Source organism: Tympanuchus pallidicinctus, unplaced genomic scaffold, assembly GCF_026119805.1.
Source record: "Tympanuchus pallidicinctus isolate F22 unplaced genomic scaffold, pur_lepc_1.0 scaffold3, whole genome shotgun sequence".
NCBI lineage: Eukaryota > Metazoa > Chordata > Aves > Galliformes > Phasianidae > Tympanuchus > Tympanuchus pallidicinctus.
Genome location: NW_026294747.1, coordinates 38977527 through 39004340, shown reverse-complemented (window position 1 = coordinate 39004340; position 26814 = coordinate 38977527). Strand labels below are relative to the sequence as shown.

The 26814-nt window shown below is 39.1% G+C and overlaps 1 protein-coding gene across 14 annotated transcripts in view; it reads right to left on the bottom strand.

The window, feature by feature from the left end:
• The window catches only part of NRXN3 (neurexin 3), a 943812-nt gene that overhangs the window by 676488 nt on the left and 240510 nt on the right, over positions 1–26814 (bottom strand). For all 14 annotated transcript variants that reach the window (XM_052693472.1, XM_052693473.1, XM_052693470.1 and 11 more), the window contains one exon: positions 21937–22098. In XM_052693472.1, coding sequence (XP_052549432.1) covers positions 21937–22098 — 162 coding nt within the window. The remainder of the gene's footprint in view (positions 1–21936; positions 22099–26814) is intronic.

Sequence of the window (26814 nt, the reverse complement as noted above, 5' to 3'; positions counted from 1 at the left end):
GCCTATATGCCTTAAGCATGATTCACAAGAATATCCATGGCAGGTATATTCAGGGCAGTTAGTTCAGTCTCTGTATGCCAGTCAAGCATTATTCTCACTGCCTGGGCTTCCAATGCATTAAGCAAATAGTGCCAGCTACAGTGCCATCTTCTATGCTTTTGTCACTTGTCCAGCAAGAAACAAATTAAAAAACATTTGCTATTACTTATGGGAGAGTACATGCTTAAAAGCGAGCACTACTCAAATAATGATGTAATTAGGGCAACAGATGAACTATTCAGTGAATTTAGTATTCTGTAAACTTAGTACACAAATTTGAACTGGTGTGTCACTATCAGTAGCAGAATGGTGTTACTGTTTGTAGCTGATGATGACAGCTGGGAGTGCTGCATCCCAACATGTCTGTCCCGTTCAGCCTGGCCACAAACATCACAGGAGCAATGGCATCTCCCTCCTACCTGCAAAAGCAGCCACAGTTAGAGGAAGGTGTTCAGCCACACTCCTCCTGCAGGGAGAGAAAATCCTCAGTGCCAACTGACAATGTGCCATTAGCAAGACGGCATTATCCCAGGCTAGCAACATTAGTCACATCACTAGCATAGCACACAAAAGGAGGAGGTCCTGTTTCTATTCATCTAGACTGAAATGCTATGGGATGCTTGCCTCTTTTTTTTTTTTTTCCTTTTCTCTTGTTGTCCTGTGCAAAAACCTGCCAGCACTGACAGCCCTCCAAGATCTCTTTGCTCATCTCTGCTCAAATTTCAGGGCATGGAACAAAGTTAAGCCTTCAATAACTAAAATTTCCCAAACACTTCTCTGCACTAGGCCTTATGTTGTACAGAAATAGGGAGGCGATGAGCTTAATATTTGCTTGCATATTTGCTGGGGAAAGCAGGGAATGTAATTATTCTCCAATTACGAGTGACACCAAGAGAAAAATATTTTCATCTTATAACCCCACTCTGATGATAGAAAAAGGACCAAAGGCTCTTTTACATCTTTCTCTTGTATGTATCTAAAAAGTCTATATAATTAGAGGTGACAGCTGAAAGATTCCAGCACTGAAAAAGAGAAGACTCTGTTAGGGACAAAATCCCAACTATCCCAACACGATGCCAAAAAGTCTCATCCATCTATTCATTCAGAAGCTACTCTTCTGCAAAAGGTACAACTTTAATCCGCAGCACCACACTGCTTGAGACCAATAAAGGGAGGCTATGAAGAGGATTATCTCCTTATCTGCTAACATGGTCTCAGCCTTACTGATGATGCTTTTTCCCAGTCCCCACACTCCTTACAAGATTTCATGAGGAACAACACTAAAATAGTGCAAGGGAAGAGCCCAGTGACCTCACTGGAACACAAGAGCTTTCATGTGTTCACCACCTGCTTTGCTCTGGAAGCATAGGCATGGAGCACAGGTCCAGCTATTGTCAGGTGGTAGCAGGAAGAAAAAGCAGCCAGCTCTGCCAGAACTCTGCTGCTGCAGTGTGAGAGCATTAAGGAAAGCATGCAAAAGGAGAAAGAACTGAAAGTGGATAAGGGTAGCGTTCCAGCAGAAAAACAGATGAGTAGCAGAAAAGGGAGCCAGATTAGGGCCCAAGCAATCCCATTTAGCACTAGATTACACTTCCTGCTCAAAGCAGGTGGATGCTGCAGGAACAGCAAGAGCTCTTCAGAGGTCAGGGCTGGAATCAGCACCGAGCAGCAAAGATGCAGCTAATGAGCTGTTCCAGACACCCAGCACACAGGGCCTGATTCTTCAAAATGCAGAGAGCTCTCAATGTCTTTTTGTCTCTGGAGTGGGCCTATTACTATACGTATATGTAAAGAAAAAAAAAAAAAGGAAGAAAGAATTTTCCCCAAAGGAAAATTGAAAGGATAGATCTCTCCATTGCAGAAACACTTTAGAAGAAATTCCACAATATAAATACAAAGTATACAATTAACTTTTCCTCAACTTGCGTACTCTTCATACAATGCCGTTTTAATGTGTCCAGGTACAACATTCCCATGTCCTCAGCATGGAGCTTTGTCTTACATTTAGGAAAGACTGCTCTCAGATCCACAAAAGCTTACTTGGTATAAGCCAGTACAGTATTACCCTACATGTTTTGTTTTGCTCAATTCTATCCCGGTATATAACTTCTTAAGCAAATCTGTAGTGCTTTTATTGTTCGAACAAGCAAAAAACAAAAGCTGCTTTTGTCATTGTTTGGCTAGAATTTTCCATTTAAATCTTTTAATCTTTTCTGGTCAATCTATCCACTGTTGTTATTCACACACCCCAAGAATGTTTCCATGCTTTAACTGAGCAAATGGCAGCATGATTTTGAGCTGCCTGCCAGGTTAAACCACAACACTTTGTTGTAGTTGGTATGGACAGTGTAATGAACGGGACTTCATAGGAGCAATGCATGCTCCTTTACACATTTCTTTTTCTGTCATCTAGGAATGGTCAAACCTGAAAGGAGAACAGATGGAGGAAGAAGCAAAGAGACAACAGGGGCTTCTGAGTATTTATAATCACAGGGCATCAGAGAACCATAGAATAGCTTGGTTTCGTAGCGACTTCAAAGATCACCTAGTTCTAACCCCCTAGCAGTGTTAATTATCCTATATCAACCATGTTCTCGCCTGAAGCCCCATTCTAAGCACAAATAACCAGTGCCATCACTGATGGCTCTACTATAAAGCAGACAAAAAAAAAAATAAGATACAATGCCAAGTGTACAAAATAAAGAGGCCGATACTGAAGAGTGCATTGCTAATAAATGTATGTTGAGCCCACAGTGAGTCCCAGAATCACCGTTCTGCTGTTCCCAGAATTCCCAGGCAGGAATTGTTCTGCCTAGATCATGCCCTTCAAATGAAGGAGTAAGTAAGAAGAAAGGAAAAGAAGAAGTAAGGCACTCAAAAGGAGAAAATTAATGAAGAAAACTAGCTCATGCAGAAAGTGGTGTTGTCTCCTGTATTACACTATCCTCTTTTCCTCTTCTTCCTTTCCCCAGAGCACTGCAACTTCAGAGATCTGAACCCCTCAGCTAACCTATACTTCTTTATTTTGTATGATGAGCAATGTAAGCAATAAAAAAACAGGCAAAGTATTTCCTTAATTCCCCAGTCACTCTGTCAAACTCTGCATGGTTTTTATAATACAGTCTCCAAATATGTCACATTGTTCTGGCATCTGAAACCCCAATACCTTTCACTGTACACTTTTCCACATGGACCTGCTGACAGATATTATTAAAGGTAAGAATTATTTCTCAGGCACATCCAAAAGGAAAGGTAGATTACAGAGATCTGCCCAAAATCCTGTTAGTCTCTTACAAAGCCACAGAGAAACTCAAAGTCCTAAAATGCTATTTCTAGACTGTGCTAGTTTTGCCTAGTTAAGCTAACATGCATTTGAAAGGCAAGGCAGAAGAATCACAGAATCATAAAAAAGCCCAGGTTCAGAGGGACCTCAAAAGATCCAATTTTTCATGGAAAAGAGAGCCTAGATGAAATTAATCAGCACACTGAGCAAATGAAGCAATTTGGATAATCAGTTTCTTGTGGCATTTCTCACTGCTTATGTTGAAGTATTACATTCTGAGAAGTTAAATACTTAAATTAGCTTGAAGGAAGAGGAGAAATAAAGCTCCTTGTGGTTAACTGTATGTTCCTGTACAGTCATTGCCTCCCAAAAATAAAATTTCATTTTCGAAGGCTGAACACACAATGTTTGTATCACTATTCCTATGAGTACAACATTACTGTTACACAGCTATTATTATTAACATGATTACAAACCAATGACACAGGTGTGGTCAGAGAAAGGAGGTTGCAAAAAGTGGCTGAAGGAATTTTTCTGGTACAGGAAAGCATAAGGACTGTTCTAGGACCATGCTGTACCACTTTTCAAAAGCTCAGGACTGGAGGTTCATCCTAATGTCCTAGGATACTTTACAAGGAAAAAAGTATGGACAGCAAGAGGAAATATGTACTGGCACATCTGGCTTTAACCCATGCTCTTGATTTAACAGAAGTAGTTTTGTTGATAAAGCTTTCCCAGAGCCAGAAAGAACAAAACTGAGGCAGCACACTGGGGAAAGGGCTGCTGCCTAATGTTTCCAACTTTGCACAGCTGGGCAACTGAGGAGCTTCCAGATACCAAGTGCAGATTCTGGAAAAGGACAGATAACTATATATATAATTCAGTTTACTTATCACTTGAATATACATGGAATCATACATACATAGACACATTCTCATTTCAGTCCAGCCCAACATTAGATCACAGATTAAGTATCAAAGACTAAGTAACTCTCACACAATGGGAACCATATCTAAGCCTTGTAAATAGTGACTATGAATAGAGTGCGTGTGTCTCGGTGTATAACTGATTGAACATGAAATGCCTTTGTTAAGCAGTTGCTATGAGGGCTAATGTGATTCTTCACTACTTAAGTAGGAAGCTATCAAGAAAAGACACGGAGAAAAAGATACGGAGAAAAGTACGGAGAAAAGACACTAAGTGTATATAGCACTACTGAAACCATTTAATAATCTGTGGTTTGTTATCTTGTCCATGCATTTAAAAAGATCTTGAAAAGCGTCAAAGAGCACAGAAAAGAGCTACAGTGATTTGAAGCCTCAATATCTTGCATTATGTTAGGTGAGTAGATTTCACCAAATGGAAGGTTATGAGCTGATCCAACCTGCATGCCCCAGCAATCTAGATGGGGAGGCTTAATGACAGAATATGCATCCTTTAATTTAGTGGACAAAAGCATAATCAAGGGTAATCACATATATGGCTAGATAAATCACAACTATTCAGTCTGGAAGTAAGGTACAGTTTCACAATGAGCTAATTAACCAGTGAATTCTTTAAATCATGTTAGGATAAATTAATAGTTTTAAAATTAAAAAAAAAAAAAAAAAGATTATATCTTGATACAAAAGACCATCAAAGTCCTAAGAAGACAATAGTTTATTTAAAAAACTTAGCTTATAGAACTTATGAAGTATGAACATTTTTACTCTGTCAGATATAAATACATGAAGAATGTAAGTGGCTATATCACAAGAGGATGACGAAGTATTTTGCAATCTGTGAGAACAAAAGAGGATGTTGATCAGCTACCAGGAATAAAAATGCTTTATTTCTAATTTCACAGACCTGGGTCATTTGCTCCAAAGAGTCTTATATGAGCTGAATGAGGAGATTTCTTATCCACTGAGGTTTATTTTTATTCTTGGAATAACAGAAATCTAGCAGAAGAATAAAGGAATATTAATGTTGTGTTCATGTTTTAAAAAGCCAAACAGAACAAGATGTTTAACTGTAGAAGGCTTTAGCCCGCAGGAAACATCAACCCTGGAGGAAATAACACAAAAGCTTCTATCCAGTATTCTTTATAAAAATATTAAAGGATAGGAATACAATACTTAATATCATTAGATCTTCCTGTGTAAAAAGACTTTCTTTCAAATAAACCTGATATCATTTGAATGACAATGGTAACAGAATAGATGAAACAATTTTAAAGTCATTTGACTGAGTATCACAAGGGAGTTATTATTAAATTAGCACCAGACAAGAGCTAAATAGGACATAATATTAGATACACAGATAGTCTTCAGCTGACATTCTTGAAAAGTAGTCATCAGTAGGGCATCACTAATGAAAAGAGGCATCTCCAATGCGCCATATGGATTCATATTTGGTGTGAAAGTATTAAACATTTTATCAAATTTCTGCAAGAAAATATGAAAAGCACTGAAGCTAATACTTGAAGGGAAGACCAACTTTGGCATACCGCTGAACACCTTTAAAAGACAGAGCAGTCACACAGAGTCATACACAGAGCGTGGTAGTCCATGCCCTTCCAACTCAAACAAATTCAAAAATAGTTGAATACAAAAGTGGACGAGCTTATGAGCATGTATGAGTATAGAAGCAGGAAGGAGAAGGTATACAGTAGCTGTACTCTACAAAGCAGAGACATTGAAAACAATTTAGGAGTAAGTGTGAGTGGTATAGACCAAAGGGCCTGTTCATTCTCAGAATATATGATTAGAATAAGCAATATGAGTTGCAATGTGGTGTTACTTGTGTGGCATTGGTAAGACAAGCACTAAAACACTAAACTTCATGTCAACATTTGATTAAATAAAGAACTCTAAAACTTGCAAGAATATACCAAGCAGCTTCAATTTTATTTGAGAATTATAATATAAATTTTACAGAAAGAGACAAGGAACTTTATCTGTTTAATTTTTCAAAAGGTGGATAAAAGGACATAATTACTGTGAAGAAGGAAAAAGCACTAGATTTCTGAAGCATTTTTGTTCCAGTATAGAATGTCATCACAGCGTTTGGGAGCTACTGTCAGAAATTCCAAATGAATATAATGTCCAGTGTGTTATAAATGTAGGGAACAATTAGACTTCCCAGCAATTTACAAAGGAAGGCAATCAATTCTTTTAACACCTTCACATCAAAGCCAGTTGAACCCAACTCTCAAAAAGAAGCCTCAAAATTATCACACTTAATATAAGGGAAGTAGGAGAAATTAAGGCTTGATACTTGTTGCTGATGAACACCGACACTATGCATAGAGCACGGAAAGTTAGATATTGACTGAATGAAGAGCCAAACAGTTCCTTTCTTTCTGTAGAATCACGGAATCGTTATGGTTGGAAAAGACCACTGAGATCATCAAATTTAACAATCAACCCATCGCCACCATGCCCACTAAACCACATCCCCAAGTCTTAAAAGCCTCTGACTTTCTGCGACCTTTATGTGCCACAAATCACTCAAGTAACAACAGGAGAGAAGACAGCAGATTAATTTTGGGTAGTAGGCATTTGTTTTTCTCCTGAGTTGAACAACAGACCAGGAATTACAGATCCTGGCTTCTATTTCTGGTCCTGCTACTTGTCTGTTGGACAATTTTCCACAGTTTATCTCATGATCTCTTAGTTGAGGAAACCAATAATTAACTAATAGCAGCAATATAATCTCATTTTCCAAGTAAGAATTGTGCTTTTGGGGATTTTTTGTTTGTTAAGTCTCCAATATCCAAAATACAGAGAAACCCAGGGGCAAGGACAAGCCTTACTTCTCCTTAAAACACCTTTAGCTGTAGCACCAAATGGCACACAGAAAATGAGAAGCACGGCAACACAGTGAGTAGCCCTTTGTAGGAACAATTTTGAGTTAATATGGCAGAGAGAACAATGGCACTCCTGGCGGGAGAATACGGACATAGAGATCTAGTAGGTGTTTACTATTTCTAATATCTATTATTCTCCTGAGTTTGTCTCTTTTTACCCGTTTTACACAGCACCAGTCCACATTTTTGAGACAGTAAAAAATACTCCTTGGTTTTTAAGCTTCTGTCAAAGGGCAAGCCAGTGTACGTTCAGCAGTCAGAAAAATGGCCCAGCTGGGCAGTAATAAACCTCCTTAGCAGCCACATCCACAGTTACAGCCACAGGGAAAGGAATACAAGTAATCACAAAATTACTGCTAGATGGAGACATCCTCAGGCCTAAGTGAAAGCCTGGGAGTGTCTACCTACTGCTACCACAGCCCACACTGATTTGGAGAGATTTCCTTATTGCAAATGAATCTCCATCCAAGCCTTACAGAATAACCAATTCCATACAGGGAATAATCACTCAGTATAGAAGAGCAAGCCAGCTTTGCAACACAGCTTGAAGGTAGTTTTACAGCTCCACTTGTTAACATTCTTATTTGGGATTGATTTTGGGGGGGATTTTAACTATTACAAATGAGTAAAGGAGCCTGAACAACCTTATCTTGTATTTCTCTCCAATGATTCAATCTAGTCCTCTTATTGCTTTTCTCAGTTAAAGCAACTTCCTCAAATAGAGCTTATCTGATGCACAGACATTTGTTTTCATTCAAATGGGCCTCATTACACCTGCAGTCAACACATGGCACTCCAGTCTTCTCTGATATTTTCTTTGTTCCTCCAGCACCTCCTACAGAGATACTCACTTCCACAACTACAAATTACTGCTTCATTTGCCCAAACTTGCATATTCTTACACCAAGCTCTCTCCTCCTCTGATAGCCCACTGTTCAGTTGCCTTCCATAGCTGTTTGCAAACCTATGCAAGGAACATTGCTTTGGTGCAGCATGACCTCAGTACATAGTAGTTGCAAGGCAAAACAAATGAAATATCTGCTACAAAATACATCAGGAATGTTAGAAATTGAGAAATAATGTAGTTGCACCAGCAAATATTTAAACAGAACAACCTCCATAATATATCTGACTGGCATCCAATATCTGAAAATAACCTAAAATGCCGATGCAAATTTAATAGAAAAGGTGTGTACAGCTACTCTCCTAAAGCCATTTTACAGATTCCATCAATTTGGGTCTCAGAGATTTAATATGCAGAAGGTGATGTCTTCATATTTAAAGAACTTCTAGGATATTTATTTATTCCGTACAATTGCATCCCTTAGCAAGGATTGCCATCACTCCACCGCTTGTTCTTTTTGTTTTTATTTGTTATGAAGTTTGTCTTTTGAGGCTTCTGGTTGAAAACACACTGAGAGACAGTTCCCTTTGATTCCTCTCCCATGCCATGCATGATTTCATAATATTCTCCTAGCCGATTTTGTCATGAAAAGCCATATGAGGCCTGTTTGGCCATTCCTTGTAAAGAAGTCTCTTTCCTGATCTTTGGTGATCCTTGTTGCATTTCTCTCCAGGTTGACAGTATCTTTTTGAGATTAAAAAAAACAGAACTACATCTAGTAGAGTGGTTTTCTTTAATGACAAATCCATTTTCTGTATTATTCTCTATTCCCTTCCTACCACCTCATAATGCTAGATGTGTTTATTTCACCAATATTGACCAGTGAGCAAATATTATTAAAGACTTCACACAGAATCACTTCCTTACTAAACCATCAGAATCAACCCGAAGTCCCCTACTGCTTACGGAAAACTCTTATTTTCCTTCTCTTCTAATATATATCTCTTCTTGTACTTACACACATTTACTTTCATCTCCAATTTTCATCCAACCTTTCAGCATAAATAGATCATCCCCTGTAGTTTTACAGATAATTCTCACCCAAATACGATCATTCTCCTAGCAAAATACATGCCTTCTCCATACACTCCCTTTAATTCCATAATTCTTTTAATTCCATTAATTCCATTAATAATTTATTATTATTATTATTATTATTTACTTTTTGAAGAACCTTTTGGCAAGAGGCCTAACTGAATACCTTTTTGAATAACCTAACTCATACCTTTTGAAAGGTATAAGCAGAAGAGAATAAAATTGGAAAGGACCCTTGAGGATTACTGAATTCAAATCCTGGTTCCACACAGGCCTACTGGTGTGATTACATCATAAGTCAGAGTGTTTTTCAAACACTTCTTGAACTGTACTGCTTGTTGCACTAACTACTGCCCTGGGGAGCCTGCTTTAGTGCTTAAAGGGTACACCTACTTCTATCACATAGGGTATATCTACCCAAAATCTCCTGCTCCTACACTTACTGATGGTATCAGTAAATCTCCAAGGAATTTCCTGGTTGCCTTAGTTAAAATGCAATGCCACTACTAGTCATTAAGTTTATTAAAGATAATGCTGCACTTCTTACCAGAAGGTGTCCTTATACAAATGAAATATTTTCATAAACTCTAGTTGCAAAACCACTGTCTAAAAGATTACTCTGAGGAAAAGGGAACTTGAGCACTTTTTGTCCTTCTCCACAAGTTGCATTGGCAAATCTGGTCACCAGGGGCAATGGGGAAACAGAACTGGAATTGAATTTTTAAAAACTCGTGTGGAAATCAGCCATGGTTTCCACAGACCCAAAACTCGTTAAGAAGGGATAGAATTGATTTATAAAACACACTCTAAGTCAAGGCTGTCATCTGAATTATTAATGTGCAATGTATAGACTTTATGTGAAGCTCACAGTAGAGATGAAAGTTATTAACCTAATAACTTACATGCATAATTAATTTCTCTTGTGATATATGATTTGTGAAGTTCTAACAAAATGTGTCAAGGCAGCTGTAAACAGGAAAACTAGCCTGAAGCCAGAAGAGCTGAGCATATGCTAATTAAGAGAACATACTAGAAATACATACTATGAAAAAAAAATGGAGAAGGGAGAAAACACTGCATTTCTGTGTGATCTAGCAAACAGTCAGGATTAGGAAACAAGTTCTGACAAGGTGAGACAATCAGGCACACCACAGTTAGGTAGAAGAAAAAGGAGTTATTTACTGTTGTTGTCAACACGTGAGGGAGCAGCTTCAGGGCAGATTAGCCCTGAAATACAAATTGAGAAAATGAAGGAAAGTGCTTGATCAGTCAGCTGAACAATGAAGCACTGGAGGAAGAACCCATTCTTCAATATGGGAACAACAGATACTTCTGAAGCTTTGCTTTGTAATCGATTTCAGTATTGCAATTGATTGTTTAAATGTAACCTGGACAAAATAAATTAACTGGACATTCCTAGACACAGTTTCTAATCAAGAAAGGTGACAAACGCAGCAGTTGTGTCCTTTAAGAGCAACTAGTTGCAAGCATCATAACTGGACAAACTATGAGAAAGCTACATCAGATTTTCTTCACATGTTCAGAGAAGGGTGATGCAACTGGCTCCTCCTTTGAGAGCTACAAAGACTCAAAGACTTCTCATTCAGTAAGAAGCAATAAAGATTGTTATAAGGCAGATATAGAAAACCAGTCATCACAGTGATCCCCACCACCACTATCAGGTGAACAGATGTTTCACAGATGGTCATAAGAATTGTGGGTTCTGAGTCAATTGTATAACAAGTAACACAGTGTAAAGATTTTTGTGGGTTTTTCTGATGTTTATTTTTTCTGTGTTTGTTTTAATGTTTTGGTTTTAATCTCATCATCTGATTTGCTGGGAAGATATCCTAACATTGACGTTGAATGCTTGACTGAAAACCGTATCAAAAGTCTAAAAGAGGACCAGCACTCAAATAAATTGAAATAGCTCTTCTTCTCCTACCCATACAGTGAGCAGCCATGCTGAACTGACATTATTTAAGTGTCCCAATATGAAGCCTTTCAGGATCTGCTACTCTTCTAAGTCAGCAGGTAACAATGCAAGAAAAAACCCTTTGTTTCTCCATTTTGTTGCCCTCATACTCTATGCAAGAATCTTCCCAGAAGTACAGCAACCAAAGATGGGAAAAAGGTTTTCCTTTCAGAACCTGGTCAAGAACGTTCCAGAGGTTTGTCCAGCCCCAATTGTAAACATGAGAATTTCTGCACTGCCCCTCAAGCATTTCACAGCAGTATCTTATTTACCTCAAGCATTCTGAATTCCACTCCTGTATCTTTTCTTTAATAAAAGTTCAGAAATCAGCAACATATTTATCTTCACATCTGTTCAGGGCATGAAATCTACTGGAGCACTTCACAACCAAAACATGATCAAGGTGGGAAGCTGAGAAGCAGATCAGAATGGAGAGGACCTGATTGGCCTCCTAAAATCACTTCATTCCCCATTGCTGCTACCACATGATGATGGCAAGTGCATGAAAAAGATTGCCTGCCTACCTCCAGCCCCAATCAAGGGAACATCTTGCCTCTGGCTGACATCTCACTGCATTTAGCTGTAGAAAAAGAGGGAAATCTCAAGGACAACCAATCCAGCCAGGATGTTCTGCCAAGGCTGATGTCCCTTGCTAAGGAAATGGTCCTCTCCATTTTCCTCAGCTAGAAAGAGGGGGAGAATATACACCCCCCACACATTATCCTAAAGCCCGCAGGTGCCAGCAATCCAAATAAACGTAGAGCAATTAACAGAATTAACACAGCTTTAAATAGCTTGGCTCACCAGATGCAGACTCCTAGCAGGGTTCTATAAAATGTAAAGTTATTACAGATAAAACCATTAATCATCTGTTCAGAGACTTGTTCTAGATGCAAAACCCATTCCACTTAAAATGGCTAATAACTAGAAAGAAAAGCACAGATTTAATGGGAATGATTATGCCATTCTCACGCTCCATTTCTAAACAGCATTTTTCATCTCTGCCACTTTTCCCAAACTCACATTGCTTCTCCTCACTAATACTGATACAGTAAGAAAGCTTCACTGGCACCATCACAACTACCTCTCGAGGTACTACAATGAGACACAATCTCTCCATCACCTCCAGTCTGGCCAGAGGAGCTTTGTGATTAGCACAGCATGCATCGATGCTTTCCTGGATGCACTTGATACTGTTCAGCTGTGTGTCATCAGCTCTTTGCAGCTCACAGATAACCAATGCTCTCTCTCCAGTGCTAAGTGCTTAAGTGCTAAATCCATGTTTACAAATTAGAAACATTTGAGTTTTCTCCCTTCTGGTGATGTGAAGTCACCATTAACCATGGTATGCTGTACAACAATCCTCCTGATGTTTCCCTGAAACCTGTTAAAATAATCGCATTCCTTTTTTTGTACAGCTACATCTGTATCTTGCTAGCTACAAGAAGCATAGGCAGGAGAACAGACTAACTCATCTTTCAGTGCTCATCTTACTATTTCTAGTGGCTCAGTTAGAGAATTATAGCTCAAAGAGTATAAAAACTTGTGTTAAGCAATTCAGAGTTTCCATCACATATATCTTCCCACATTTCTGCATTATGCTCACTGATTTGCTTAGGGAATCTAGATACATCCGCTGGTAATTCTGAACTAAATCAATTTTGTAAGTACAGCTTAAAAGAGGGAGAACAATGCCAAACCACAAATAATCAGTGCAACAGAAAACATCAGTAGTAGAGCAGAGAGACGAGAGCCACACAGCAACAATGACAACGAATTAAAACAGGAAAAAAAAAAAAAATCAGACAGTACAAAATTTGTATTTGTATCAGAAAGAGCCCACTCCTTTTCCATGCTGTTCCTGTAACAAATGCTGCTTAATTATTGCTTCCTACCCCCTCCTGTCCTGCTCACACTTGGCAGCTAGCTGGCTCACTGCTGTAGAAGGAGTGGTGGACCTGGGAGGAGGAGACCAGCACACCCACTAAATATACAAAACCCCAGCATCCTTTCTTGCCTCCCTCTCTGACAACTGCATCAGCTTGGCTTTTCATGGTGGGAAGCACAGCTCAGCACTTCCCCACTGCTCACAGTACATGCACACACACATTTCAGAGTTGGGAAAGATTTATTTAGTGGCTGCTGTTCCCAAAAACATAGCACACACAAAGCAGGATATAAGCTACTACAGCCAAAACACCACACACTAATTAAAGGTCTAAAAGACAAAACACAGTTCCTGCATACCACAAATAAATGACCACAACCTACCCGAAAGCATGTCTAGAGTATGATATACTCTGTTGGTCTCCTCTTTATTTGAAGACTGAAATAAAATGAGGACTCTAACAGGAGTAAAAATAATTACCAAGAAAGAAGTTTTAATGTTCTGAAGTCATACCGGGATGGGGTTGAGTTAGAAGTTCTAGTCTTAAACCCAGTGGTGCCTGTTCCTGCTAGTGAAGTTAGCAAATCTTTACCAAAGAATTAAAACTGGTTTACTGAAAATAAAGTATATAGGGGAATACGTTTACACAGGGATCAGAGACCTTTCAATTCTTGAGCCTGGAGCAGCTACTCAAATCAGAAAGAAAAGTGTTTTTCTTATTACAGCTATGTCAAGAGTCAGAGTCCTGGCACTAGAGGATATTTCAAACTCTATGCTCCGTATCATTAACTCTCTGCTTGCTGAGCTTTCAAACTTTAAATATCAAAAATTAAAGTGCATTCTCTTTTTGTCTTCTTTGGTGATAAGCATTTCAGACACTGCTAGGCAGAAAACATCTGTTTTATATCCATGTACTTAAACAGCAGCACTGCACTGCTAACAATTTTGGCCTCAGCTATATTTGTCCATCAATATTCTGTAACCTGTCTTTGTTTATTCCTGAACAGAGATTAGACTACATAAGTGTACAAAGATTGTTGCTTTAATATATCCATTCTTTAGAACCTGGGTTTCCAATTACCTTTATTACATGCCCATAGCACAGGTTATATTGCTCCAATCTCCATTACATTTTCTAAATTTGCCTATATGAGTACATTTCTGCACCTGTAAACACTCTCATTCTCTGAACAACAGCACATGGCACATCCCTTCCAGGTACAGAATCTCAGCAGGAGTCAAGTTCATTATGCAGGAAAGAAAAGTCTGCTCCTGATGGTCTTGCTGCAAAGCAAGCCCATATGGCCAAAGCATCAGGGCTGAGGTCACATGTGGATGGCTCAGTCAGAGCTCCATGGAGTGTGTTATTACTGCTGCAACACATCAACCTGCTGGCAACATTGCCCAGCGGTGACAGCAACCTCTGCTTCTGGATTCCTCTCTGGGTAGCTGTCCTAGTGACATCTGGAAAGAGACTTTGTTAGAGTACATGTTGTTCTAGCTCCAAAGATTAGCTAGCTTATGAGCACAGTGGTACAACAGCTCTGCAAAATGATGTCTCTTGTGCCTTCTGCGCAGAAAGTTTCTGTATCTGTTGCTGTGCAATGCTTGCTTTAAAATGCATGCTCAGTCTACATATATACTTGATTAATCAGACTTTGGCCAATTAGTTACTCTTGTAAATATTCTACATGTGCGTTAACTTCAGGAACCCAGCAACACAGAACTGTTGACATATGTGGTTGTAGGGACATGGCTTAGAGGGCAATGTTGGTGATAGGTAGATGGTTGGACTAGATTATTATTTTTATTAATTTATTATTAATTGTCTTTTCCAACCTTAATGATCCCAACAAAACATGCGCATTGAGACCGACCAAGACTGAAAGCTTCTGTCTGCCAACTGATAAGAACTTATGACAAAAAGACGCTATATTGTAATAAATGTGATCTTTACTAGAAACTGTATTTTTTTAATGAGCACACAGCTACATTACAAAGTAAAACAAAATAGTTTGTATTTCTTGGCTTAACTCTGACTAGATTATGGAGTCTTTGCTATGAATTTAATCTCATTCAAGAAAAGAATTCCATAGATGCAAGGGCAACTCCTTTTCAACTCAAGAGACATCCCTGCCTCAACTTAAGTTTTATTTATGACAGCAAATGAAATATATCACACCTACTTGGTTACACATTGAATGATACAGTATTGCAATAATTTGAAGCCACCATCAAAGGGCCACTGTCAAAGTGGGCAGGATATTTGCTTCATGAACTGGGACTAAATCACACACACAGAGCCATGTCCTCAACTCCTTGACAGTCTTCCAAGTTCTCTCCTTACAAATTGGTTGAACAATAATTGAAGTTAGCTTATGTCATTTTGCAGCAAATTCTCACCCAGTATCATTATTTCAGCAAAACACTTGCTATGAATGCAAATACGCCAAGCTGACGTAAGTTCTTTCCAGTGTCACACATGAGGCAATAATGCTAGTAGAAACCTTTCTGCTGTGGTGTAGGCAAAAGCTAAGCTATGCAAGGAAAAGAAGCTTTGAATAACTCCCTAGCTAAAGCAAAGCTGCAGCGCTGGCAGCATGCTAATACACCTGACAAGACTATTGATTTTATTTCCTGTGGGCCAGGCCATTAATCCTTACTAAAAATGTGTCATCATGAGAATGTGAAATATTAACATCTGGAAAGCACAGAGCACCACGTACTTCAGTAAAGAATCTCCCCAAATCCAGCAGAAGTTTAAACTTTAATTGGGCCCATAATTAGAATAAGATCATTTCCCTTTCTAGTCAGACAGAAGAAATCCCCAAAAATGCACTGCACTCATCATGCATTTCCTTTAGTATGAAGAAGCAGAGTAACTCCCATCAAACCCTGCTCACTTTCAAAACAGAACTGCAAAACCAACTGTCTGCTCAGGACTGTTCTTCCTTTGATCAGTGCCCAGCCTTAACTCCTATTGCTCTGATTGCTTTAGAGTAGGGGCTGTTCCCTAAATTTCATCACCTGGGGATTTTAGTGCATCTATTTTCTGTGTGAACAGTCACAGTGCATCAAGCTCTGTACCAGTGGATTTTGTGTGTGAGGTCTTTGTCATTCACAAGGATCACAATTTGGGGGAAGGGAAGAGGGGAGGGAGCAGAAAAGCATCAGACACTATAAAAAATGTACTCCAAACTCAAGAATACTCATTTGCCATTTCAAACTGACCCTGATATTCTAATCTGAATATTTCCTGAAAGCTCCCAAAGTGGGATATTCTGCTTTCTTGGCATTTATACTGTGGCAAAGTTATGAGAATTCTCTCAAAAGACCATTAAAAAGGAACAAGCATGGAGACTATAGGAACCATTAGATATTTTGTGCCCTCTGTATCTAAACTCCTAAAATGTTGATATTACCTTATTATAGCTTTCTTCTCTATATATTCCATCTGTACCACAAAAACCCAACTCTGACACTACATAGAAAGATGAATCCCATCTTTTCTTTGCTCCTTGGCTTACAGTATGGATGTAGACTTTGTGTTGGGATTCTATGAAACAAATGTTCTTGTTTTCTCCCATCTTTTCTAAATGATTCCCTAAAAAAGCCACAAGCAAAATTAACTAAATCAAATGCCTTTTTCAGAGAGGTAGACATTCATCACACATTACACATTAGCACTGGGATCATGAACCACAGAAGTCATTTATGGTTGGTTTTACCAGATTTTCTCCCACACTTGCTTACAAGGTAAATTTAACTCCAGTAATTATTCCTGAGAAAAGAGGGGCAGGCATGGTTGTATTATGCTGTGTGCATGCAAGCATACAAGCAAGCAAAACAAGGGAGGCACAGTGCCACTCCTTCCTGGCAGCACAACAGGTATCTGATAGTGCAACACAAATTCCTTTTGTAAGATAAAACTGCATTTGATAATAATCTTCCTCAAAACATTTCTTTTTCAGTGCTGCCAAAGAGCCCAGGAATAGGTGGGCAAGGTGTTTCACCTCCCAGTGCTTCAGTTCGGATAACCTCTTGCTCACCTAGGGCTCACATCACTCTCCACAGCCACATCAGAAAGCACAGCACAAAGTCTGACAGGATTCATGACCAAATGACCAAGGATGCAACACCTGTTGGCAACCATCGGACAGCCTGGGAAGTATTCTCTTGCCCAAATATACAACCTTAAACCCATCTTGGTTCTGAGCTAATAGATTAATACCAAATGTAAACAAGCCCAGGAATTAGGCTTACAAACATTATTTGATGAGAAAACTCAATGAATTTCCCCCCCATCTTTTTTTTTTTTCTTGCTATTCTGGAGTCTCTCCACTTCTTGCTCTGCATCATTTTGCTCTCAGCTTCCATGTGTGCCCATTCCCACCTTCAAATTAAATCTTTCCAGAAATGTCTTAATCTGTTCACAAATTACAGCAGGAATTGCTCAAAATGTTGGCAAATGTCTCCCCTGCTGCCTCTCTCAAGCCACAGTATTGTTGTATTTCTACAATATGCTCACTTAAAAACATGATTAAGATCTTGTTCCATTCAGTGCTCTACAGGTACACTATATGATGTTAGACTTTCAATAAGCACAGCCTTAGATGTGCAGCAACACAGTGATCCACTAATACAATGGTAACGCAACTGGAATTCAAGAGCAATAGGCACTTAAAAATGTTACAGGCCTCTGGACCTGGAAATCTGGGAATGAGAGTCATCACCATCAGGGCTGTTTGGGATGCCATGGCAAAGAATAGCAATGGGGGATGAAAATTAAGAACAAGACATTTTGAGGAAATGAATTATATTCATCTTTGGCTATGTTTTCTCTGCCTCTACTCAGTACCATTAGCCCTTCTCTTTCTTTTTTTAAAATATTAAAGTCACTAATATAAACAAGAAACAGACATGGCCAAATACAATAGAACTGTGTTGGATCACATGTGCAATTAATGCCATTCACACCTTAATCACTTGCACAGACAAACAGTGAAATCCCTCACACTGATAATTCCTGACTTGCCATTTTCATGTATTTCTGGGGCTCTGTTAAACTGCTGCTCTGGAATGGGATTTTGGGCACACAAGTGCTTTTGGGCTATCTTGTCTCAGCCTCCATATTTTCAGGCCTCCTTCTACCTGCACCTCCAACCTCCTCCCCAGTGCAACATTCCATCCAAATGACTTTTTCCCTAAACAGAAATCATATCATCATTAACATTACGCATGCAAAAAGGCCTAAAAAAATAAAAATGAAAAAGCTGGCTTGCAGATAGCATCTGAGATGCATATGCAGTGACTAGGCACACTCATGAACCATTTGGAAATCTGGCTCCTGGCAGTTAAATTGCAGACAGACATGATCTAAGCTTTCACAGCTTTCTCCCATCATGGCCAGATGGTGCCTGACCCCTGCAATAATTTTCTGCCATATTCTACTCATATGCAAACCTCACTGCTTCAATCAAGCTGTTACTACTGATAAACATTTTTAGAAATTGAGATTTTAATAAAGCATTAATAGAAAAATGAACAGAAAAATGTGAAGATCTCATACATACTCTCACACACATCTATTCTTTAGGGATCACCTTAGGCTCTTCTAAAGCATCTCCATCTATACTAAGCACTGCTCCAAGTAAATCAGTCTGAATGGCTGGCTCCGTAATGGAGCCTTGAGAACATTCTGATTTTCTCCCTTCCCTAATGAGCAGAGACTGAGATCCACATTTTCCTTTTTGCTTACACAGCTCAACTTCCCACTCAGCCTCTTTCCGTACTCAACCCTTATTACTAGAACCTCCGATCTGAAACTCTCTTGTACATACAAAATATGCTGGCATTATACTTCTTGTCCTGCCTCTTCCTGGTTGTCCAGAAACCATCCAGATATTCTTAAATGTTATTAACAGATCCTTTTTCCTTTCCGCCTTTATGCAGTGCTTCTCCCTGTTTATCCATTTGACAAAGCAATTCCACTCCTTCCCTGACACCCACTGAAGAAGTTTCTGCTCACTTCTCTGTCTCTGTACCTCCTCCTATCCCATCTCTATATTTGGTTTTCTCCATGACAGGGAGAATACCGTATTCTCCCTAAGTTCCTCTAGAATAGTTTATCTTAAGAATGAAGGTCTAGGAAACCTTAGGTACATTACTGCAAGCAAGGTAATGGAATCTCTTCAATCAGAACCTGCTGCAAGGAAGAGACAGGAGGATATATTCTGTGATGAAAGGAGAATACATTGGCTCACACAGTCCAGAAGGAACATGATTACCTTCACCACAGCATATCTAGATACTGCAGCAGGAGAGACCTGAGACCCCACCACGCGCACTCAGGAGACATGTTCCTCCTAATCAAGGCTTAGACTCAGACCACATGAAGCAATCACCCTGCCAGAGCTGTCCATCATCCTCTCACCAACCCTACCCAGCTGCAAAGTTACAGAGAATCATCAGGCATTTTATTCCCCATTGCACGTCAGCACCTATATGCAATAACAGAGGACATGGGAATGCTCCAGGGGCCTTTTTAGCCCCAATATGGTTCTTAGCTGTGGTTGCTGTGCTATGAGGCTGACACAGTCTAGATGAAATATGTGAAGTTATTGGGTGAAATAAAGTCTCATTCTAAAGCCTATATCAATTCCTTTGCCTTCCTAGGGAAACAAGATGCCCCCAGGAACAGTATTTGTAGTTGTGGTCTATATTCTCCCTTCATCCAATTTCATGAACTTAGAACTTTTTCTAAATAGTTCAAGTTCCTCCCGTATTGATTAATGAGGCATTAAGTATTCTTCCCAGATGTAGAGAAAATAAGCTATAGAGATAGGTTTATAAATATAGTGCCTACCATGCAGAGAGCCAAATAAGTTCCCCAGTAAAGCCAAGTGTGGAACGAGAAACGTAACAGGCACATAAGCACCACACTAGTTCTGCTCTGTGGGATGAAAGAAAGCTGCCCCCAGGGGTCATGCTGATCCCTAAAGGCATTCTTGCTTTCTAGGAGCCAGCTCAGCAATTTCATTCATACCATGCTGACATATCTTGACATTTCAGGACTAAACATAGAAAAGACTCAAAAGTACTGCCCTCTATTTCTGGTGGATCTCACACTGATCCTGCTACCTTTGGCAGTATTTTCTTCCCTAGCAAAAGAGAAAAAAAATCAATCCCAGGAGGAATTTCACAAGGCAAACTGCTCTGCTCAATTCATCCCAAGCTCCACCTAATGAAAGCAGACACTTCTTTGATGACTGAGGATAATTCACTGCTTATGCTGTGAGAATCCTTCTCAGCCTATACAGGCTGGCTCTTTGGTCAGACCCTGCCCCTCATAGGGTGTTATAGATACATTTCTAGGTTTTGCCAGGACACTGAAAGTCACTTAGTCCTCTCCTTCTCCAATTGCAGCTCCCTATCACCTCCTTTTACCAAATGAGAACTGCGGAAAAGCACAATTGTCAGTTTCCTTATGCTTCCTGCAGGTACCAGTGCTAACTCATTCTGGGGCCGAAGGGATCTGTAGGAATCATGGACTAGAAATACAAAGTACTGATTACAACATGGCTCGCTTTTGAAATGTTGCATTTTTCCATTTATTCAATTTCCAAGTGTATTCTCCCTACAGCTCTGTGCTACACTTACGCTTGATGAGTAACCTATACCAAATTTCTCCTCAGAAGCCAGGTAATGTACATTTTGCACATATTTTTAAAGCACCTGAAAGTGTCAGTGGGCCACTGCTAAGAGCAGGTTGCTATTATGCAGACTGTAACTCAAGCCCAGCCAGCACTAGTCTGTCTTTAAGTCTAGACAGCACCTCATCCACATCTCCTGTCACAACCAAGGCAGGTGACAATGACAAAGTACTTTCTGATTATCTGAATTCTTCCTTTTCCTCTTATTCTGCTTGGTTTGTCTTCACACAGAGCTTTGTAAGACTGGGATGGCAATATAAGCAGCTCTAAGCACATTGCACGAGCTAATAGAATACAAATGATTATATAAATAATAAAGCTGCTGAAGATTTTCTTGTCACTGCTTTCTCTGCTCCATTGGCTTGACTTAAAGCACACATAAAAATGGCCTCTGCTAAGTGTTATGTTCATAGCATCCATAAATAAAATTAAGATCCTGATTTAAAGAGACACTAAGAAGCTGCATCTCCTCTTGATTTCAATCAAACTGGGATGCTCAGTGCCTATGAAAATCAGGCCCAAGGCTCTGTGGATGAAAACAGAAGGATTTGATCTCTGCATGACATTTTGTATTCAGTAAGGCAGTTTCATTTCTTCTGTAAGATACTCACATACTCATTTCCAGCATACATGCACCCCCTTAACAAATCTAGAGGTCAAGCAGGACAGCAGCACCAGACCAACAGTCATTGCTCATATCAACAGACTGCACATAAGACAAAATCCCTGACATCACAAGTCAAGCATCTGTAGGACAGTAATTTGTCAGGCAGCTATACAGCCCTGGAACAACATCTAGCTCAGCATCACAGTTTGCCTGAATCTGGCATGAAAACCCAGCTCTGCCATCTCTCTGATATACATGTTCATACCAGGATATTATGATAACCCTCTTGGGTGCATGTAGAATTAGACTCACTCAGCCACACTCTTTAAGGAGTCTATCCAGAGGATTAAAACACTTACCTTAAATGACTGACAGCCTACAGAAGGCACTTTGCATACTACACCACTGGTATAATCTTTGTAACTCAAGAACCAGACGTCTGATAATGACAATAAACTCATGACTTTCATGGCTGATGTCTTCTGCCCAGGTGAATATCAAGTTTATCCTTACAGCATTGCTGTAGTATTAGTGTAAAATTCATCATGAGGGAAAGACACTGAGTATGTAATAGCAGGCAGGAAAAAGCTATGATTTTGAGAAACCAAAAGCAATGAAACAGTAGTTAATCTGAATCCCCTACCTCTTTGAGGCAGCCCATGAAGTTGTTGCTTACTGGAGAGCCAGGTAAATCAGCAGTACTGGGGCTCCCTCCCACATAGAAGAAGTCATCCGAGCCCAGCATGGTGTAGTCTTCCTGTGTGTAACCCGTGGTGGTAAGGATGCCATCCACAGAGATGGTCACCTGTTCAAGGGACACAACAAAGAAAACCCCAGCAATGACCTTACGGTCCTGAGAAGAATGAGTCACCTCCCTTATATTTTTATGTCAGTTTTATTAAGGATTTTGTTGAGATTTCATTTGTTTGTTGGTTTTTTTGTTTTGTTTTTTTGTTTTTTTTTTTTAGTTCAGCCAAGCTCCATTTTCTGGTCTGCTTCAACCACAATGGAAATTCTTCAGCATCTGCTTCTTCCCTTTCTAGTGTATCCACACTTTCAGGCTGAACCAGCACTCTACACACTGAGATGATTTCCATTTACACAGGCCAGAAAATGGAATTTTCCTTGTAGATTTCTCATATTAGCTGATTTTATGATTAATTAGTTTTTATTTTAATGATTACAGTTAGTTATGGTTGTTAGTTTAAAAAAAAAAAAAACACTAATGAAGACGAAGTTGGTATTTTTTATTTTTTATGTTTCTTTTGCTCACAGCACACTGACAATCATGCATTCAGGGAGGGGTGGGAAAGGGATCTCACTTTCAATACATCATGGATGTGCATGCCATGTACCTAGGGACATACACACCCACCACCCACCCAAAAATAAATTTAATAAAAATGGTATTTCATAAATTAACTCAACCAAAACATAAATAGGAAGAAATCAAAATAAATGAAAATAAAATAATTCAAACCACACATTAACAAGAGAAAGAGAGAGAAGCAGAGATGAGGTGGAAAAAAAACACAAAGCGTGCACACACTGCGCTCTGACACATCATGCCATTATACCTGGAGCCCAGAAAGTTGAGAGGAAAAGAAAGAAAGCAAAGAGAGCAAGAGAGAAAAGAAAACTATTTCACACATGCATGCAATCAAAAATAAAAATACCAAACAAAGTCCAAGATAATGAAAAAAAAAACCAACTCAAAAACAAACAGGGAAGGATCCAAAATCTCTAACCCCAAACACATGGAGGGTGAAGGGAACTGGAAGGAGAGGGAGGGAGAGTAGCAAGTGAACTCGATGTGTTTTGCGTAGATGTTGTTAGTGGTTTGAAGGGAAGATGGAGGAAAATAGATTAAGGCTGGTGGGAGACAGGCGAGTCACCAGACGTGGACATGCCATGCAGAGTGTGTACTGAAACAAACAGCCGGCTGAGCTCCTTTTGGCCACGGCAGGTGGAAAGTCAGAGAGAGAGAAAGTGAGAGAGAAGGGGAGGAGAGAGAGAGGAGGGAGGGAAGTGGGGAAAGTTGGGAGAAAGAGGACAACTCTGGCCAGTTTGCCTATAACAGCTGTTGCCACAACAAAAGGATGAGAGAAAAAGAGAGCCTTCACCACCACAGACTAGAGGCCCTGCAATGGTTCTGATCTAAAAACCTTCGGAGTTAAAAAATAAAAAAATTTTAAAAAATCAAAAGGGAAGGAAAAAAATAATTTAAAAAGGAAGGAAAAAAAAAAAAAAAAAAAGATCACTGGAATACAAAACAACTAAAGAGGGAGGTGAGGAAACCAATGAAAGAAATTCCAAACCCCATTTCCAAAACAGCTGTGTTCACTGCTTTTGCTCTTCATATTTTCCATTTAAAAAAAAAAAAAAAAAAAAAAAAAGAAAAAGAAAAAGACAAAAAGATAAATGTGTTTTTGATGAAACTAAAATAAAATTAAAGGAAGAAGTAAGTATAAAGGAGGGGGGAAAAAGAGGGAGTAGGGGAAGGAAAAGGCAGGTAACACACGGCAAACCCAAAAAAAGAGACAATAAGAATGATATCTACCAGACAATGTAGTTTGTTTACCATAGCGTGTCCAATGCCTGAGTGCTTTGCGGAAAAGGGGGAAGAAAGGAAATTAAAAAATCGTGAACAGAACGATTGTTAATTAAAATAACTAAAAGCAAAGATGAGTCGTTAGGGTGTTAGTACATTAGTTGGTTAGTAAAAATGACACATTGCATGAATGGTCTAGTGTTAGTTTTCCAAAAAAAGGCGTGGGGCGCCTGACACACACAAAGTGAGAGAGGACAATATGACCAGGACTCTATGGGGAGCCATGCCATCTACTCTGTAAAGAAGAAGGGTGCTGCCTAGTCTTCCCACCCCAGTATTAGTCATTAACTTCAATCCTCATACACATTATCCAGGACTGAAGCAAACTTAAAACAGTGCAATACTTACCCTTCAAATGTCCATCAAGGTGCTTCCCCCAAGCAAAAACCTTATGCTCAGAAACATACACACCAGTTTGTCCCTTCAGCGCAAATCCAACCATGATTCCTTTCTTTCACCTACCATCATCCCTATATTCCTGCTTGTCTTTCAAGCCTCGCTACCCTTAAGCACTGCAGAGTATCACTGGCAGGCCAGTATTTCTTTGGCTGGAGAATACAGCTGAAGAAGAGTACAAAACTCTGAACCTATCCTTAGAAGTTTCAGAATCTGCAGGTTTCTTTACAGCAGGTAAATATGTGAGTTTCAGGAGAAGCGTACAAAAAGGAATGTGCTGGGGTGTTCATGCCATCTGAGTATACAGGAGTTGAAACTCCTACAGTAAGGAAGAAATATATTGAAGAATTGTGTAGGAAGAATAGTGTCATTTGAATGAGAGAAAACAGAAGACTGTATTTAATGTCTCTCTTGTTATATTGCATCTATATTACAGAGCAAGGGGAACTCACAGTTTAGTTCTTTATCTGAGTTTAATAGAGCTATATGGGTGGTTTTTTACTTCCCACAGAATGCAGATTCTAACTGTTTGAATCTGCATATTGTTTCTTGCTTGCTTTTTAGTAGCTGAGGAACTCAAAATCTTTATGGCAGATTTTGCATGGTGACTAGCTTCAGTGCTAGCACAGAAGTGCAGGCTCCAACTTCCTGTCCCACTGTGATCAAAGTTGGCAAGATTATCCTGTTTCACAAGTGAGATCTATGCTGCCTCAGGTAAAAACCACCCTGCAAACTTTGAAGGGCTGTGCACTGACATTACTGTGCAAGTAAATCCATTTTTACAAACAAGAAAGTTGGAATTTAGCATGGTGTGGTGGGGAAACATGCTCTGAAAGTCCTGGTAAAATACACCCATGATCCTATTTCCAGTAAAGGTTTCACACAAGGCAGAATCTGGGCTTAGTTTTAACTGAAATAATAAGATAAATAAACAAGGAGATTTGTTTTGACATTAACAATCACTACTCAAGGGAATCTGTGGATTCACATGATCTGTCTCTAAGGAGATTAACTGCTGTGATAGTCATTTGATCTTAAAAAATTAAATAAAATAAAAAAGGAAGCACTTAGCTACAAAGCATTTAACAATTCCAAAACGTACTGGGCAAAAGTCCAGCTATTTAAAGTTCTGCTCCAATTCCAGGAAAAGCCAAAAAATTATGCAAATCCTCCTTCATCTCCTCTCCAGAAAGAGCACAGGATAAGATTGATATCTTAAAGTTCCTGATAATCAATTTATCTGGAATTGTTTTAACTTTGGATCACATTCTTGGAATCTCTACTTCATTTTAAAGATTAAGCCTCAAAATTTAGGGTCAATTCTTGGATGGTGTTTTTTATTTATTTTTATGCAACATGTTCACAGTTGAAAACAGAACTTCCAAGTGGCCTGTATTGCACTGCAAATTTACATGTGAATTTCTGAAAATATGACACACATCAAATAAACCAGTACTTCTGGCATTTCTGGAGTGGCTGACCTCAAACAGTTGGTGCATCACCCTCTACTAGCCTGATGGGAACATCTGCACGAAATAGGATCATTAAGACCCGTCCAACACATTAGAAATTAAATTTGCATTTGTGTATAAAGTGGTACAAATAGACTAATGATGCCACTAGCAAAAATCCTGCAGTCTCATGGAAGTTTGATGATGATCAAAACATCACGAACATGTAGAAATACAAGAATTCACATGGGAAAGACCTTCACCCCCCAAAGCAAATATTTGATGTGAAATTGCTCAAACAGAAATCACTAACTGAAAACTATTGGTAGAAACTGCTTCTGATCCCTGACACTGGTAAGCCTATATCTGCTGATATGTTTTGTTTTAGCTATTGTAAATTTTTACCAAAAAAGATGTTTTCTCACCAAAAGTTGTTGTATAAACTTGGATAAAACTCCTAAATTTTGCATTAATATCCACTTAAATGAGCAAATAAATAAATCAAATTGTTGTCACAAGTTGTTTTTACAATCTCAGTCTACATGCCATTTCTGACATCTCTACCAATCAGTATGATATCAAGTAGCTCAAATCTAGAGAGTAAACTTCATCTATCATGTGGCAGATGGGCCTTAGTGACTTGAGATATTCACCAGCTTTCAGAGCAAGGTTATTTAATTTTATCTTATCTATATATGTCCAAATTTATATTTCATGAAGAAGGCTTTAGAATTTTAAGTCGGCCTAATACCAAATACGTCACCTGATAGAGTTGTCTGCTTAGAAAGGCAGCATGTAGATGTGCAAAATTACAGTGGCAAAATCAGAAAAAACTTTTCCAAAGTGGAATTGTAGGGTGTTGGATTGGTCTGGGTTTGCTTGGCTTTTCTGATCCTTCCACTTTTCCAGTCCTCACAGCCAACAGAAGAGTCTCATAGGCAGAGACTTAAGAAATAAAGTAGAATCTCATTACAGAAAGAAGGGGAAAAGTTAGAAGAAAAGAACAGAGAATCAAGAAGACTCAGAAAAACTCCAGCCAATTAATTCCAAAGCTACAAATTTA